General features: G+C 45.7%; 1 protein-coding gene across 3 annotated transcripts in view; it reads right to left on the bottom strand.

Annotated features, from left to right (window-relative positions):
- The window catches only part of arhgap46b (Rho GTPase activating protein 46b), a 93709-nt gene that overhangs the window by 22291 nt on the left and 52330 nt on the right, over nucleotides 1-19088 (bottom strand). For 2 of the 3 annotated variants that reach the window (XM_020506344.2, XM_031794194.1), the window contains exon 3: nucleotides 9508-10891. In XM_020506344.2, coding sequence (XP_020361933.1) covers nucleotides 9508-10891 — 1384 coding nt within the window. Of the gene's footprint in view, nucleotides 1-9507; nucleotides 10892-12685; nucleotides 13081-19088 lie in introns of those variants that run through there. The other variant, XM_020506345.2, reaches the window with a different exon arrangement.

The following is a 19088-nucleotide window of genomic DNA, read 5'->3' as shown; positions in this document are numbered from 1 at the left end:
CACAGTCCCCAAGCCCAGCGCAACACAACCCATACTGCAGCCAGGATAAGATCTGTTGAGACATGGAAGAACAGTGTTTTCTTTCCCACTCTCTGTGTCATCTCCTCTATCTTACCGTATCGAGTATACAGACTCTTCCCATCTCTTCCTTCTACCTGGGTGGTTGGTGGCCATTCTTTTCATTGAACTGCATGATACAATCTCGCCATACACACACACACACACACACATTTTACACCAGTGATGGTCCTCCGGTCTAGTCTGGTGGATGCAGGCAGGGTACGTTGTTTGGTACTCACCACTTTCCACTCTGCAGGGTGACCTAGTTTCTGCCGTGTTCAGTAACGATTCCACTGTTCAGTGTTTCTGTCCCCATACTGTTTCTCATCTCACTCGTCATCTCTCTGACTCACTGACCCAGCGAAACATGATCCTGCTCCTCTGAAGCACGCCACTGGCATGAGACCCTGCAAGTCTATCACTGACTCACCTGAGAGATGCTGAGAGCAGAAAATAATCTCTACCTCTGCCTCTCTGTCACTCTCTCTGTCTTCTCCTCTCGTTCCCTCTTCAGGAGAGCTTCTCCAGGCATGCAGTGTTCCCTTGGTGGAGGTGACTAAGCCACCTTATCGATGGCACTTTGCGTGGGGGAGTGGAGCGCTCAGCCACCCCCATCAAAGCTCCTTTATTTTTCCTGTCTGCCGCAAATGTGTAATCAGCCTGGGTGAGTCCTTGCTCTCTTTTCAGTTTGTACAGACAGGCTGTGCTGTTCAGAGTCACTGCAGAATAGCGGGCCTACAAGTTATGGGGGTGGATGTGGTTTGAGTTGATAAAGCCTTTGACAAAAACAACTCTCTGCCTATGTATCCAGGCACACTGAGAAACTAGGCTAACCCAAATCAAAACACACACGCACACTGCGAAGCGTGGGTTGGCTCATAACCCACAGTCCCCTGCGGTCATATCCGCAGGGCGGGATTAGGGTCATTAAATATTGTGTGGATGAAGGGCGGGTAGGTGTCGGGCGTGTTGAATAAAGAGAAAACAATACCTTAACAAAAATCCATAAATGTATAAAAAATTATACAAATGATGTGCAATTTCTATCTATAGGCTACATTCAGGTATTTAGGCTATCTGGCATTAATCTACAAGCCTAAGCTTTAAGGCCTGACTCTACGCCAAATAGCCTACACGCCAATCTCCGCATGCTTTTGGAAACGTACAGAATAGTTAACATCAAATCAAATCAAAGTTTATTTGTCACGTGCGCCGAATACAACAGGTATAGACCTTACAGTGAAATGCTTACTTACAGGCTCTAACCAATAGTGCGGAGGGGAAAAAAAGTATGTGTGTGTGTGTGTGTGTGTGTGTGTGTGTGTGTGTGTGTGTGTGTGTGTGTGTGTGTGTGTGTGTGTGTGTGTGTGTGTGTGTGTGTGTGTCGGTAAAAAATACATTTGAAAATAAGAGTAGCGAGGCTATATACAGACACCGGTTAGTCAGGCTTATTGAGGTAGTATGTACATGTAGATACTAGATATGGTTAAAGTGACTATGCATATATGATGAACAGAGAGTAGCAGTAGCGTAAAAAGGACAATGTCAGAGTTGAATTCAATAAGAGAAAAGCTGTCGAAATGGAGAGTTGAAAATAAAGAGAAGGGAGGGCCAGAACTGTAATGTTTGGGTAAGATGTGGTGAAGTGGTAGAATAGGATGAAAGCAGTATGTGTGATGATTGTGTGATGATTGTGAGGCGATGGGGACTTCAAATAGGCCTATGGCAAGTGAGGGAACTGTAGCCTGCTGTTCAGATTAGTTAAATAGAAACTGTAGGTCTATAGCCATCTTACATAGCCTTCAAGTTACCTCCTGCTGAATCAAGCATTTATTGCTGTAAAAGTATATGTCTATCGACGGAGAGGAAAGGCACCACCGCCGAAGTTGGTGCCTCTCCGTGCTCGTTCGGTGGTCGTCGTCGCCGGCTTTCTAGCCGCCACCGATCTACGTTTTATTTTCTATTTAGTTTTGTCTTGATTGTACACACCTGGTTCCCATTACGTTAATATTATTTCCCCTAATTAACCCTCTGGTTCCCAATATGTTTTGTGCGTGTTTGTTCCTTGTTGAGTCTTAGACTGCTTGTGTTATGGTGTGTTTTCCCTGCGTGGAATTTCTGGTTGTTTCTTCTTCGAGTTAAGGTGCGTTATTTTACTCAGTTCTGTGTCCTGCAACCTGACTCCGTCCTCATCTCTGCACACTGACACTTGACACTGATAGTATTTCAACCACATAAAATATGCATCTAAGCCAAACTGAAATCTTCTCAGAAACATGATGGTCGTTTTCACATCTTTTTATTTCCTTACACCCATCAAACTGATGTCATTTGGAAATTTTGCACGGAAAATCTATACATATATATTTTTTTGGGGGGGGGTTGAGTAATTGTATTTTACTCCCTAAACGTCATTGCTCCGCGGAAGAAGCAGCGATGACAGAGAACTTCACCAATGTCATCATCATTCTATCCATTTATGACATTATTCTGTTCATCAAGGGTTTATTCAGTCTTCTAGGGCATCATATAATGACAAAAGAGAAGCTGCATGTATCTAAGTATAGACAAGTTGACTAACAAATAGCCTACCAAAATGTCGGGAATTACAAGCATATCTAAATCTGGCAGAACAATCCTCCACCCTCGTCCCAAAAAATGTCAACTGTCTCCAACTGTAGTCTAAAATGCATTTTCTATATTAGAGTGTTATAGGGTCAGCTATCGATGTTCACTTCATCACATATAGTCCTCGCTTGTGGATGGGTTATTAGTAATTGCGGGCTGGTGCAGGTGAACCAACAGCTGACCTGCACACACACATGTACGCATGCACAGGCACACACACACACTAATGTACTTGTGAAAATCCTATTTTCCTTAACCCTAACTTCTAAACCTAACGCCTAACCTAAAATCTAACCCTAAAGCTAACCCCTAACCTGAATTCTAACCCTAAAGCTAACCCCTAACCTGAATTCTAACCCTAACCCTAAACCTAACCCCTAACCTGAATTCTAACCCTAAAGCTAACCCCTAACCTGAATTCTAACCCTAAAGCTAACCCCTAACCTGAATTCTAACCCTAAAGCTAACCCCTAACCTGAATTCTAACCCTAAAGCTAACCCCTAACCTGAATTCTAACCCTAAAGCTAACCCCTAACCTGAATTCTAAGCCTAAACCTAACCCCTAAGCCTAAAATAAACGTTTTAGTTCTGAGGACCAGCTAAACGTCTTCACTTGTCATTGTCAGAATTCTCTTTGATTTACTATCCCCCCCACACACTCATGCACAATATTTATAAAACACACTGCATCAACGTGAAGTCATTTCTTCACAGGAAAAGACAGATAAAACGTGACTAAAAACAACCCCAATGTGAGTTGAGGACCTCCGATGCAAAGCCCTTTTCCTGGAATGGAACACAGACTTTGGCAACAGGAAACTGAGAGCGAGCAGCTTTCTTCTGCATTGTTCCTAGGGCGACAGGATGTCGACAGTGGCCATTATTTTCTCCTGAAGGTTGAGGCAAGAGGGAGGTGAATCCCAGAGAGAAGACGACAGGGAGACACAGAGATGACTGCTGCCTCACAACGCCTTCCCTCAGAATCGCCTACACACTGCCACATCTCCAACACAACATGGGAAGAAAATAGAACAAGTGTTGTTCCATAGAACTGCCTATAACGCTGACAAGGACAAAGGGGAGAGCTTTATTTTGTTAGAGAGAGAGAGAGAGTGAGACCCAACCAAATTATGAGAAAACAAAAAGATAATTACTTGACACATTGGAAAGAATTAACAAAAAAACAGAGCAAACTAGAATGCTATTTGGCCCTAAACAGAGAGTACACAGCGGCAGAATACCTGACCACTGTGACTGACCCAAAATTAAGGAAAGCTTTGACTATGTACAGACTCAGTGAGCATTGCCTTGCTATTGAGAAAGGCCGCCGTAGGCAGACATGGCTCTCAAGAGAAGACAGGCTATGCGCTCACTGCCCACAAAATGAGGTGGAAACTGAGCTGCACTTCCTAACCTCCTGCCCGATGTATGACCATATTAGAGAGACATATTTCCCTCAGATTACACAGATCCACAAAGAATTCGAAAACAAATCCAATTTTGATAAACTCCCATATCTACTGGGTGAAATTCCACAGTGTGCCATCACAGCAGCAATATCTGTGACCTGTTGCCATGAGAAAAGGGCAACCAGTGAAGAACAACACCATTGTAAATACAACCCATATTTATGCTTATTTATTTTATCTTGTGTCCTTTAGCCATTTGTACATTGTTAGAACACTGTATATATATATATAATATGACATTTGTAATGTCTTTACTGTTTTGAAACTTCTGTATGTGTAATGTTTACTGTACATTTTTGTTGTTTTTCACTTTATATATTCACTTTGTATGTTGTCTACCTCACTTGCTTTGGCAATGTTAACACATGTTTCCCATGCCAATAAAGCCCTTGAATTGAATGAGAAAGAGAAAGAGAGAGAGAGAGAGAGAGAGAGAGAGAGAGAGAGAGAGAGAGAGAGAGAGAGAGAGAGAGAGAGAGAGAGAGAGAGAGAGAGAGAGAGAGAGAGAGAGAGAGAGAGAGAGAGAGAGAGAGAGAGAGAGAGAGAGAGAGAGAGAGAGAGAGAGAGAGAGAGAGAGAGAGAGAGAGAGAGAGAGAGAGAGAGAGAGAGAGAGAGAGAGAGATAGATAGATAGATAGATAGATAGATAGATAGATAGATAGATAGATAGATAGATAGATAGATAGATAGATAGATAGATAGATAGATAGATAGATAGATAGATTACCATGTACCATGTAGTTTACTAATAAAATGGTCTGACCATGAAGTGGAAATATTCGGTATTCGTATCCCAAAAGAGAGAAATTATCTCACTACAATACATTTTAATAGAAAGTTACAGCTTTCTATTTGTGAAAATATCACTCTGATTAACTCTCTAGTCATGTCCCAGTTTACCCTGATTATCTCTTTAGTCATGTCCCAGTTTACCCTGATTAACTCTTTAGTCATGTCCCAGTTTACCCTGATTAACTCTCTAGTCATGTCCCAGTTTACCCTGATTAACTCTTTAGTCATGTCCCAGTTTACCCTGATTAACTCTTTAGTCATGTCCCAGTTTACCCTGATTAACTCTTTAGTCATGTCCCAGTTTACCCTGATTAACTCTTTAGTCATGTCCCAGTTTACCCTGATTAACTCTCTAGTCATGTCCCAGTTTACCCTGATTAACTCTTTAGTCATGTCCCAGTTTACCCTGATTAACTCTTTAGTCATGTCCCAGTTTACCCTGATTAACTCTCTAGTCATGTCCCAGTTTACCCTGATTAACTCTTTAGTCATGTCCCAGTTTACCCTGATTATCTCTTTAGTCATGTCCCAGTTTACCCTGATTAACTCTCTAGTCATGTCCCAGTTTACCCTGAATAACTCTCTAGTCATGTCCCAGTTTACCCTGATTAACTCTTTAGTCATGTCCCAGTTTACCCTGATGAACTCTTTAGTCATGTCCCAGTTTACCCTGATTAACTCTTTAGTCATATCCCAGTTTACCCTGATTAACTCTTTAGTCATGTCCCAGTTTACCCTGATTAACTCTTTAGTCATATCCCAGTTTACCCTGATTAACTCTTTAGTCATGTCCCAGTTTACCCTGATTAACTCTTTAGTCATATCCCAGTTTACCTATTCTGTTATGGTCTCCCTACACCTAGTGACCTGTATTCTAAATGATATAAGCAAAATAAACTTTAATTAGAACTTCAAGCGGGCCTATTTATATAATGAATATGAATTCAGAGGGCAGAAATGATGAAATATTAAAGCATTAGACCTCCCACTAAAGGCGTCAGTCATACAAAAGTCATACTTAAATCCAAACGGGTTCTGTAGCAGATTAGTAAGAACGTCTCACCCAATGTTCAAGAATGGGGTGAGAAAAACAGGATATCAGTTTCATTTCAGGACAAAAAATGGACAGCTGTGCCAAATAGATTGCAAAATAGTTGGAAAGAGATTTTCGATGTACCAATTCCATGGCACATGGTTTATGAACTGATACATAAAACGCTGGATTTAAACCTCAACATTTTTCAATTAAGATTATTATACAACATTTTGGCCACCAATATAATGTTATAAATATGGGGGATACAACCATCCCAGCTCTGCAGATTTTGCTGCAAAGAGACAGAATCATTAGATAATTTGTTTGGTAGCTTCTTTTTGGTTGCAGGTTCAGGAATGGATGAAAATTGCAACATTTACCTTGAGATAACTCTGCAAATAGCACTGCTGGGAGATTTAAAAAATCATAGTCAATCGGTCAATAATATAATAATATTCTTAGCAAAAATGTGTATGTTTAATTTACAATCTGTAGAAACTATGAGAATAGAACGGTTCAGAACTTTTGAGAAACATCACAGCACAGTTGAAAAATTGTGTGGTCTTCAGAGATAGATGGGAGGGGTTGAGGGTAGCTGAACGGGGTTGAGGGTAGCTGAACGGTGTTGAGGGTAGCTGAACGGGGTTGAGGGTAGCTGAACGATGGGACTAAAAACAAACAAAAGAGAACTATTGTAAAATACATTGTGTCCATAAAATGTATATACAGTTGAAGTCGTAAGTTTACATACACTTAGGTTGGAGTCATTAAAACTAGTTTTTCAACCACTCCACAAATTTCTTGTGAACAAACTATAGTTTTTGCAAGTCGGTAAGGACATCTACTTTGTGCATGACACAAGTCATTTTTCCAACAATTGTTTACAGACATATTATTTCACTTATAATTCACTGTATCATAATTCCAGTGGGTCAGAAGTTGACATACACTAAATTGTCTGTGCCTTGAAACAGCTTGGAAAATTCCAGAAAATTATGTTATGGCTTTAGAAGCTTCTGATAGGCTAATTGACATAATTTTAGTCAATTGGATGTGTACCTGTGGATGTATTTCAACGTATTTCAACGCCTACCTTCAAACTCAGTGCCTCTTTGCTTGAAATCTAAAGAAATCAGCCAAGACCTCCGAAAAAAATTGTGGACCTCCACAAGTCTGGTTCATCATTGGGAGCAATTTCCAAACACCTGAAGGTACCACGTTCATCTGTACAAACAATAGTACACAATTATAAACACCATGGTACCACGCAGCCGTCATACCGCTCAGGAAGGAGACGCCTTCTGTCTCCTAGAGATGAATGTACTTTTGTGTGGAAAGTTCAAATCAATCCCAGAACAACAGCAAAGGACCTTGTGAAGATCCTGGAGGAAACGGGTACAAAAGTATCTATATCCACAGTTAAACGAGTCCTATATCGACATAACCTGAAAGGCTCAGTAAGGAAGATGTCACTGCTCCAAACAAAACCACCATACAAATTGCCAGACTAAGGTTTGCAACTGCACATGGGGACAAAGATCGTACTTTGAATGTCCTCTGGTTAGATGAAACAAAAATATAACTGTTTGGCCATAATGACCATCGTTATGGTTGGGGGGAAAAGGGGGAGGCTTGCAAGCGTAAGAACACCATCCCAACCGTGAAGCACGGGGGTGGCAGCATCATGTTGTGGGGTTGCTTTGCTGCAGGAGGGACTGGTGCACTTCACAAAATAGATGGCATCATGAGGCAGTACAATTATGTGGATAAATTGAAGCAAAATCTCAAGACATCAGTCAGGAAGTTAAAACTTGGCCGCAAATGGGTCTTCCAAATGGACAATAACCCCAAGCATACTTCCAAAGTTGTGGCAAAATGGCTTAAGGACAGCAAAGTCCAGGTATTGGAGTGGCCATCACAAAGACCTAACCTCAATCCTATAGAACATTTGTGGACAGAACTGAACAAGTGTGTGCGAGCAGGGAGGCCTACAAACCTGACTCAATTAAAACCAGCACTGTCAGGAGGAATGTGCCAAAATTCACCCAACTTATTGTGGGAAGCTTGTGGAAGGCTACCCGAAACATTTGACCCATGTCACAACCTGACCTTAGAGAGCCTGTTTATTTCTCTATTTGGTTAGGTCAGGGTGTGATTTGGGTGGGCATTCTAATGTTCTAATTCTTTGCTGGCCGGGTATGGTTCCCAATCAGAGGCAGCTGTCTATCGTTGTCTCTGATTGGGGATCATACTTAGGCAGCCTGTTTTCCACCTGACTTTGTGGGATCTTGTTTTTGTTCAGGTATGTGTAGCCTGCAGAACGATATGTTCGTTTATCTTTTGTTGTTTTTGGTGTTAATCTAAAATAAAGTAAGATGTACACTTTCCACTCTGTGCTTTGGTCTCATTCCGACAATGGACGTCACAACCCAAGTTAAACAGTATAAAGGCACTGCTACCAAATACTAACTGAGTGTATGTAAACTTCTGACCCACTGGGAATGTGATGAAAGAAATAAAGCTGAAATAAATTATTCTCTTTACTATTATTCTGACATTTCACATTCTTAAAATAAAGTGGTGATCCTATCTGACGTAAAAGGGAGAATTTTCTACTAGGATTAAATGTCAGGAATTGTGAAAAACTGAGTTTAAATGTATTTGGCTAAGGTGTATGTAAACTTCTGACTTCAACTGTAGTGCGTATAAACTGGAAACAGAAGCCTAAGTGTTGTTGTCCATTAGTTTACTCCAATTAGGGGAGAGGTGGTAGAGTTAGTGGAAAATAATAAAGGAAAATATATTTAAATACAGAATGTATTTACAAAAAAATATATGGGGGATTAGAAATGATGCAGACAATTACATTGATGGAAGCCACAATCTATCTGCAGTAATAAAGAGAGATAGAGGGCAGACATTCCAGCTGACCTGCAGTAACGCAGCTAACGAGGCTAATCAGGCCACGCCCCGTCACATGAGACAGAGAGAGCACAGAGCAGACCCACCCTTTCAGCCTCACACAGACTGCCCTTTCAGCCTCACACAGACTGCCCTTTCAGCCTCACACAGACTGCCCTTTCACCCTCACAGACCCACCCTTTCAGCCTCACACAGACTGCCCTTTCAGCCTCACACAGACCCACCCTTTCAGCCTCACACAGACCCACCCTTTCAGCCTCACACAGACCCACCCTTTCAGCCTCACACAGACCCACCCTTTCAGCCTCACACAGACTGCCCTTTCATAGGTCACCACACTGTTCTATACACAACACAGCAGGCTGGAGAGGCCCTGGAACTCAGCAGGCTGGAGAGGCCCTGGAACTCAGCAGGCGCCAGGCACATACACTAACATGTCAACATATCCCCGCTCAGCTACACACACGCCAGAGGAACAGGCCCCTTCTGTCTTCTACTGTGTAAACACAAAGAGGTCTGAATGCTAAGACACAGATAAGACAAGTACAACAGTCACGAACACCTTCAGTACACCGTGTTGAGAGGAGGGCTGTACCGTACCTGGGAGGGGGACATGGGGGGCTCTGGGGAGGACAGGCTGTTCTGGCTGGTGATGCTTTTCTCCAGAGTGTCCACCTTCTCATAGGTCCGTTTCTGACGCACCATGCCGTCTGACACCAGGGGCGAGAGGGGTACGTCGCCGTGGTTACTCCCGCTCCCGGCCCGATACAGAGAGCGGTTACTGGCACTGATGTCCTCCCGAGAGGCGCTGCGGCCCCCGTGCTTCTTTAGGGAGTTCAAGGGGGAACGGGCCTGTGGTACAGACCCCTCAGACATCTCTGTGTCCAGGCTGGCCTTGCTGCCACGCAGGGTGTTTGAGCGACTCACCACCGCCCGCATCTCTGCCATCAGCTTCTCATTCAGGGCACTGAGCTCCCCAGTGCTGCCCACCGAGCCTGGCCGGCCCTGCCCTGCACCCCCTCCACCCAGAGCTCTCCTGCGGTTCTTCCTCCTCAGGCTGGGCGAGGGCCCCGTAGAGTAGCCTGAGTCCTGGTAGGTAACGGCCGCCGGTGCCGGATACTCTTGGGAGGCCAGGCTGTTCTGTCGGCTGTGTCGGGCCTCCATGTTCTTCCTCGCACTGGCCTCCAGGAGACGCCACGACTGCTTCTTCTCTAGACTCACCTCCTTGGGCCTGGGCTGGATCGCACCTGGGGCTGGGGAGGGGGATGGAGAGGGGGGCAGGGCAGGCTCTGGGGCAGGGCCCTGCTCTGTCTGGACAGGCTGGGATAAGGGGCTCTGTTTGCAGGTGGCAGGGTCCACGTTGACCATGTGTTTGATGCACTCCCGTCCAGCGGGGCTGTAATCTGTGGCGGAGGGGTTTCTCTTGTGTTTGGAGCTCAGGTGAGAGGCTGGGTATTGGAGAAGCTTGGGCTGCTGCTGGGGTTGGTTCTGGGGGTGGGATTGGGGCTGGCGGACCCTCTGTAGGCTGGTGGAGGGGGTGAAGGGCCTGTTCAGGAGGTGGGCCCCTTCCACCTCCATGGGGGGTTCATCATAGATAGGTGGATCCATGGGGGGTTCATCATAGATGGGTGGAGTGGCACCGTACTGGGGCGAGGAGGGCCTGGGGGTGCCAGCCTGAGACCTCTGGGGGGTCTGGTGGACCTTGCTGCCAGTGGAGGGCATCACCAGGCAGAAGTTACCATTGTCTCCCTTCTTCAGGTGGAAAGCTTGCTTGGGGTCCAAGGGGGCAGCCATCTTGCCTGCAGGGCTGGGTCTGTCGGAGTGGACCTGGTACACAGCAGGGCTTCCAGGGCTGAGGTTGTTGTGGTGGAGGAGGTGCAGGGCGCTAGCGGGCACCACGGACTGGTTTCTGCCAATGCTGTTCACCTTCACTAACATGGCTGCCTTCGACCCTGGAGCAGGCTGCCATCTTTGACCTGTGTCCCTGGAACAGAAGAGAGGAAGATTTTGGGGTGAATAAAAAAACAAATATTTACACAATAGACACATTCAAAGACACCAAAAATCGGGATCAAAAATGTATTATAAACTGGGTGGTTCGAGCCCTGAATGCTGAAAGCCGTGGAATACCACAGGTATGACAAAATATACATTTTTACTGCTCTAATTATGTTGGTAACCAGTTTATAATAGCAATAAGGCACCTCGGGGGTTTGTGGTATATGACCAATATACCACGGCTAAGGGCTGTATCCAGGCACTCCGCGTTGCGTTGGCCATATACCACCCCCCCCAGGCCTTAATGCTTAAATATACCCCCATGCACACTACAAACAATAAGTTAGACTAGACCTGCTTGGTGGGTAAATAGGTGACTGTTCAAAGCCAATTTGCTCATATTTAACTGAGAAGAAAGTATCCGTGACTGGGATGCCAGAACCGGCAGGAATCTGTTCTGCACATTCCTCTGTTCAGTCAGAGGCTTTAAACCCCCTGACCTTCCACAGCTCGGATAGAGAGAGGTCTCTAGGTGTTACAGTAATGGCAACCAAGGTCTGTGTGAAGGACAAACCTACAGTAGGGCCAGGGGCAATATCTTCTCAACCGTATTTGTCTCATATTGTGAAACTAAGAGAGAGTATGAGATGCAGGTAGCTGTGAGACAGATATGAGATCTGATCAGGTTTGGTCTGACACAGTGCGACAGAGGATGTGAGACAGTGCTGGTTTAGTTTCCAACAACATGGCCATATTGTGAGTACATAATCAGGGCATGGAAACTAAATCTGACTCAAGAAAGTGTCACAATGAAACAATGAAAACACCTTTCTCAACAAAACCTTTACTCAGCTTATCAAAACAGTAATACCCACACGCCCCCACATACTCGTTTTCCAGAATACCACAGCCGTGTTTGTAGTAGAAACACAACAGGAAAGGTCTCTACACGGGGGAAAACAGGAATTCAACCACTTTATTCCAACAGTACCGTCTGCCAAATCAAGCCGTCAAAACTACAGGCCCATTTACACCCCCCCCGCCCAGCACTCAACACACACACACTCATGCACGCTCACGCACACCACCTCAACCACACTCATGCACACACACACACACCACCTCAACCACACTCATGCACACACACACACACCACCTCAACCACACTCATGGCTGCGTTTCCTCCCCTGTTCCCTCAGAGGGCAGTGGAACTTCAGCCCCTAATCCTGCATCAATGCCCTGGGTGTTCTGGCCCATTAGCGGTGCAGCCCACTCAGCCTGCAGACCACAGATCCTGCTTACAGCCCTGCACACTCCACAAGCAACCGGGTAATCTCTCAGTGCCAACGAGCTAATCTAACCAGCACTCTACTCTCACCTCCTCTCACACAACGTATCCTTTCTTCCAACAGCCTGCTCAGACGACAGCTTAATGTTTACTGTAAAAACAGCATAACCACACTCAAAGTCCCCCCACACCTCCCTCAGCCAGGAAACCCACCCGAGCACATCCCGAAGACACAGGCGAAGACACAGTGGAGCAAGCCACCCCAGACGAAAACCTTTCTAATCGCTGTTCCCGCCATCAGTACACACGCTGTCACTTCTAGAACAAATCCATCTGACTCAAAACAGCCTCTGCTGAGTAAGGCTAAAATAAGGCTTAATAAACCAAAAACAAGCACAACACAACAGCTCTGTACAGTCTGAGTCTGCCGTGTCTAACATTCAGTCCATAAGCACATCTTCTTTAGGTCAAGGGATGTACACGCAGCATTACCTGAGTAAAGACCCACAATGAGAGGTGGAAGGTGGTCTTCGTCCCCCGCAACAGATCAGAAGGTAACTTCACCCCACCCACCTCGTGCCTCTGTGTTGGCACGGGACACCGCTGTAACAGCGGGGTGTCCCTTCAGTACCCGTGTGAACCCTGCTACACCCCCTCCTTGACAAAAACAAAACAAACAAGAGCCGACCTCTGCCAGCGTGTCCCAGAGAGAGGATGGTGTTCTAATTCAGCCAGCGTCTTCAACCTAACCCAGGTCCCGCTGTGTGTGTCTGCAGTGAAAACACGAAGGCGTCAAGGCTCCAGAGCTCTTTACAGCTACTCTTAATTGTAGACTGCCACCAGCGTCTACGTTTATTGTGGAGTTGCTGGGAGGCGAGTAAAAAAAAGGAGAGCGAGAGACAGAGGGAAAGACGGAGGAAAGAAAGGCGGGGGCCGGTGCTGTAGCCTGGCCCTTCCTCTGTGTTACAGTCTGTTCCAACTCAGCCTCGCTCTCCTCTCTGATAGACTCTCAGCATGTGAAACAATAGCCCCCCCCCCTCCCCGAGGCTTCCTCTCCTCTCCTCTCCTCTCCTCTCCTCTCCTCTCCTCTCCTCTCCTCTCCTCTCCTCTCCTCTCCTCTCCTCTCCTCTCCTCTCCTCTCCTCTCCTCTCCTCTCCTCTCCTCTCCTCTCCTCTCCTCTCCTCTCCACTCCTCACCTCTCCTCTCCTCACCTCTACTCTCCTCTCACAGTACTCCACTACTCACTGCCCTCTCAAGGATCATACTCTCACCACTACAATACCCTCTCTCCAACGCAGGATAGTACCCTCTCTGTTTCTATCTCTCTCCACCTCTCACCTGTTTATTTCTCTCCTCATGTCTCCTCTCTCCTTCTCACAAAGATTGATGGACTTGCCAGAACAGAAAACCTTCAATCAATCGCCACACCTTTTCTCTAGTACATTACACTCACAGGAGTTTCAAAAGAATAAAGACATTACAAATGTCTCTCACTCTCTCTCTCTCTCGTGGTTTTTCCCACACATTGTGGCTCCTATCTTGCTGCTCCAAATGTCAACAATCTTTTCAGCCAGCAAAGGAAATACAGTTTCTGGGGCCCGTGGACAACTGGAACATGGTGACTGGCAGAACCAAAACAGCCCTGACAGCCCCCCCCCCCCCAACCACTATCCTTCCCTCGCTTTTTGGGCTGCCTCTACTCTGTGGGGTTATCAGATGGGGACATCACAGTAGTTCTCCTAAAAGTCCCAGCAGAAAAACATTTGTCCGTTTATGACCCCGGCACAACAGATAGCAACCGTCTCTCACGAAGAGACACTCTCTGTGCTACAAAGAACCAGATAAAAGGTCTCACACAATGGTGTGATGTGTCAAGATGTTATGCTCAGGGAGAACAAGTCATAAAGCTATCAGAACAACACCTCTCCTCTCTCTCAATTCAATTCAATTCAAGGGGCTTTATTGGCATGGGAAACATGTGTTAACATTGCCAAAGCAAGTGAGGTAGATAATATACAAAAGTGAAATAAACAATAAAAATTAACAGTAAACATTACACATACAGAAGTTTCAAAACAATAAAGACATTACAAATTGTCATATTATATATATATATATATACAGTGTTGTAACAATGTACAAATGGTTAAAGTACACAAGGGAAAATAAATAAGCATAAATATGGGTTGTATTTACAATGGTGTGTGTTCTTCACTGGTTGCCCTTTTCTTGTGGCAACAGGTCACAAATCTTGCTGCTGTGATGGCACACTGTGGTATTTCACCCAGTAGATATGGGAGTTTATCAAAATTGGATTTGTTTTAGAATTCTTTGTGGATCTGTGTTATCTGAGGGAAATATGTCTCTCTAATATGGTCATACACTGGGTATACATCTCTCTCTCTTCTGTTTCTCTCACATTGACACTGTGGAGGCCTTGATGTCACTAGTTAGCACCACGATGTTGTGCCAGTTGTTCAGGTTGTGTGATTTCAGTGCCTGCCTGTTGTGTGGGGTGATAACATGTGGACAGGAATTGGACTGTAACACTGTATGGCAGTCAGAGACAAATATTTAGGGAAAAAAATCTAAATACCTTATGGGATATTGATTAAAAACAAACATCCATGAGTGAATGTGTTGTTGTTTCCCTGAGGGATGGGGCCCAGAGTGTAAAGAGTGGGGTTGTCCTGGGGGAGCGCCTGTTGGAGAGTTCAAAGGGCGTCGCTCCACAGCGAAAACAGGAAATACCAACACAGCTTTCACATCGGAGCACAGCACAGAAAAAAACGACAGAATCTACTGATCGAGAGTTTACATAGGGAAACACAAATAAATACATACATTAAACACTGTCCGTAGAGACGTAGTCTCCCTCACGGCCATGGACAAACACACGGCCAAACAGACAAATAAATACATACATTAAACACTGTCCGTAGAGACGTAGTCTCTCTCACGGCCATGGACAAACACACGGCCAAACAGACAAATAAATACATACATTAAACACTGTCCGTAGAGACGTAGTCTCCCTCACGGCCATGGACAAACACACGGCCAAACAGACAAATAAATACATACATTAAACACTGTCCGTAGAGACGTAGTCTCTCTCACGGCCATGGACAAACACACGGCCAAACAGACAAATAAATACATACATTAAACACTGTCCGTAGAGACGTAGTCTCCCTCACGGCCATGGACAAACACACGGCCAAACAGACAAATAAATACATACATTAAACACTGTCCGTAGAGACGTAGTCTCCCTCACGGCCATGGACAAACACACGGCCAAACAGACAAATAAATACATACATTAAACACTGTCCGTAGAGACGTAGTCTCTCTCACGGCCATGGACAAACACACGGCCAAACAGACAAATAAATACATACATTAAACACTGTCCGTAGAGACGTAGTCTCCCTCACGGCCATGGACAAACACACGGCCAAACAGACAAATAAATACATACATTAAACACTGTCCGTAGAGACGTAGTCTCTCTCACGGCCATGGACAAACACACGGCCAAACAGACAAATAAATACATACATTAAACACTGTCCGTAGAGACGTAGTCTCCCTCACGGCCATGGACAAACACACGGCCAAACAGACAAATAAATACATACATTAAACACTGTCCGTAGAGACGTAGTCTCTCTCACGGCCATGGACAAACACACGGCCAAACAGACAAATAAATACATACATTAAACACTGTCCGTAGAGACGTAGTCTCCCTCACGGCCATGGACAAACACACGGCCAAACAGACAAATAAATACATACATTAAACACTGTCCGTAGAGACGTAGTCTCCCTCACGGCCATGGACAAACACACGGCCAAACAGACAAATAAATACATACATTAAACACTGTCCGTAGAGACGTAGTCTCCCTCACGGCCATGGACAAACACACGGCCAAACAGACAAATAAATACATACATTAAACACTGTCCGTAGAGACGTAGTCTCTCTCACGGCCATGGACAAACACACGGCCAAACAGACATGCTGACCCCTAGTGATGAAACAACCCAACACTGACCCCTGTGGTGACCTAAGGACCAGATTACTTATTCGATCCCTGGTGACCTCTAATCCAGGCCTCTGTTTGGCTGGTTTCTGGCGACAGTCACACAGGACAGAGCTGTGATATGACAGCATCTGTTGGCAGCCTGGCAGGTCAGGGCTGTGATTGGACATTCAGGTGTGAGTTATGAGCCCTGAAAGGATGTGAAACTTTCACAGCTGCTCCTCCTTCCTAGAGTGTGACAAGTCAAACCGACAGACAGGACCACACACACAGACACACAGGAACCCACACTGACTGTTCTCTACACTGTCATTATCTTCTAACTTCCCACCCTCATAGATTATGAGAAACAATCTAAAGCGCTCGCCCTTTACAGAAACCCATCATTTGCAGTGAGGTTTCTACATCAGAGAGCAAACCTCCTCCCTCTGTCTCAACTATAGTCTCTTTGTACTCGTGTCAAAATGTCATTTCAAATGTGATTCTAATAACCCCATTACACTAAAGTGGTCTGTTGTTTTAGAGATTATACCGAGGAAGAATGGGGGGTGGAGGAGGAATGGGGGTGGAGGAGGAAGAATGGGGGGTGGAGGAGGAATGGGGGGTGGAGGAGGAATGGGGGGTGGAGGAGGAATGGGGGGTGGAGGAGGAATGGGGGGTAGAGGAGGAATGGTTGTAGAGGAGGAATGGGGGGTGGAGGAGGAATGGGGGGTGGAGGAGGAATGGGGGGTGGAGGAGGAATGGGGGGTGGAGGATGTGGAAACATTGCTCCTCTATCTATGGGGTGTGCCGTCCAGTGGATGAGCTCATGTCTGCATGTAGGGATACAGGGGAGTAAGTAAGTTACAGTACTATCACAGTGATTTGATTAGGGGACAGAGGACACACACGCCCACGAAAGGACTATGGAAAATGTGCAACACATGACAGGAAGTTGATAGAATGTCATGACACATGGACAAACAGTCATATATCTTGAGGGAGTAGACCTCTGCCAGGGAGATAGAATAGTCCGGCTCTGATATTGTCCACAGAGGGATCGACTGTACAGAATATGACCTCTGGGCTTTTCCACTAAGGGGAAAATACATTAGGAACACCCTCTTTCTGGCACGTTGTGATAGTAAGGACCATACAGAGGAGTGACCCCAGTCCACAGTCACATGTCTGACATGCCATGGGCTCAGATGATCAGATCTCTACCGTATTCAGTGTGGAACAGGCTAACAGCTGCCTAGCAACATCACCCACCTCCTATTAGATAGAAGTGTCAGCCCTGTCAGCAGACTAGAGACTGGGGACATGCTCATTTCATCCCTGATTACACCTATTACAAAGACAAGTCAGAGAGGATTATTCTCAGAATATACAGAAACCAGATCAATTGGTGTGTGTGTGTGTGTGTGTGTGTGTGTGTGTGTGTGTGTGTGTGTGTGTGTGTGTGTGTGTGTGTGTGTGTGTGTGTGTGTGTGTGTGTGTGTGTGTGTGTGTGTGTGTGTGTGTGTGTGTGTATTTGCTGTACCCTGTCAGTTGGCAGTCACACAGGTGAGGTGTGTGTTGTGTGTTGAGTGAGACAGGACTGGAGTTTCAACCAGGAAGTGAGTTACCATGTCACAGAACTACAATTCATTCTATTTCTATGGCCCAGCCAGTTACCTTCCATCTGACCTCATTAGTACCAGGTCAATGAGGAGAGCAGCCGTATGGAATGTGACGTGGGGGTTGACTGACTGGCTGAGGTCTGCACTGTGCTGCTCTATGTGGGATCTTATTGAGCAGAGCCAGCCAGTCAGCAGCTGGGGGAATAGATACATCCCTGGTCATTTGTGGCGAGTGGGTATGGAGGCAGTGAGACTATTGAAACAAGGCAGTAAGATTAGGGGAATGTGGTGGTAATGCCAGGGTCACTGGAAGGTTTGGGAGGGAAATGGGGCATGGGGATGAGTGGGAGTTTGTGAGGACAGTAGATGGTAGTGTGGAGTTCTGGAGCTGACAACAGTCTCTCTAGATGGTGGTGCAGTACCAGAGGGAGGCCTACAGCATCAGCCAGGCCCAGATCACATTCTCTGTGAGCTGCTTTGTTCTGCTGTTGGAGCCTCCTCTCCTCCTCTAATCCTGTTTGGCTCAGCACTGCCTGCAGACAAAACCATACAGTGTCCCCACAGCCCAGCCACTAACACCGGGGAAAATTCACACTCCTTTTCCCAGGGCTTTTTTCACCCATCTTCTCCCTCTCTCTCTGTTATCCCCCTCTTCAGCTGTCCTCATCGTTGGCCGGTCTATCTCCCAATGACAGGCATGAGCTTTAGAACAGGAGCCGCCTCATTGACAGAGGGCTTTGTGTATGTTAAGAGCAAGACACAACGGTAGCCTATATAGTAAGAGAAAGAGATGGGTAGAGATTGTTCATTTCACTTGATTTGGCAATGCAAAGATATGTTTCCCATGCCAAAAAATAGAGCGAGAGAGAGAAACAGGTCAGCGGGTCAGTACTGTATTGTGTGTATTCCCATCCTGTTTGTGGGTGGGTTCTGTTCTGCCTGCTGTTATTGTTGGACCAGAGGTTGAATACCACAGCATGGGGAGTGTTCCTGATCTGAACATGCATACACACCCTTATGGACCTAAAGGACCCCTCTCAACCACACTGACCAGTCTCTTCTCTATGAACCATAGTGACCATTCACACTCACACCCATTCTGACCATAACAACCACTCACACACCCAAGGGCCACAGTGGTCAATCTTATTCGGGAAACATGATCATCGCTCAAACCCATCGAAACCAGAGAGTCAAGCCAAAGCCCTTTAATAATGTTTACACACTGTTTTACTCATT

The sequence above is a fragment of the Oncorhynchus kisutch genome, linkage group LG17 (assembly GCF_002021735.2).
Source record: "Oncorhynchus kisutch isolate 150728-3 linkage group LG17, Okis_V2, whole genome shotgun sequence".
NCBI classification, from domain to species: Eukaryota; Metazoa; Chordata; class Actinopteri; order Salmoniformes; family Salmonidae; genus Oncorhynchus; species Oncorhynchus kisutch.
This window is presented reverse-complemented; position numbering and strand designations above follow the sequence as displayed.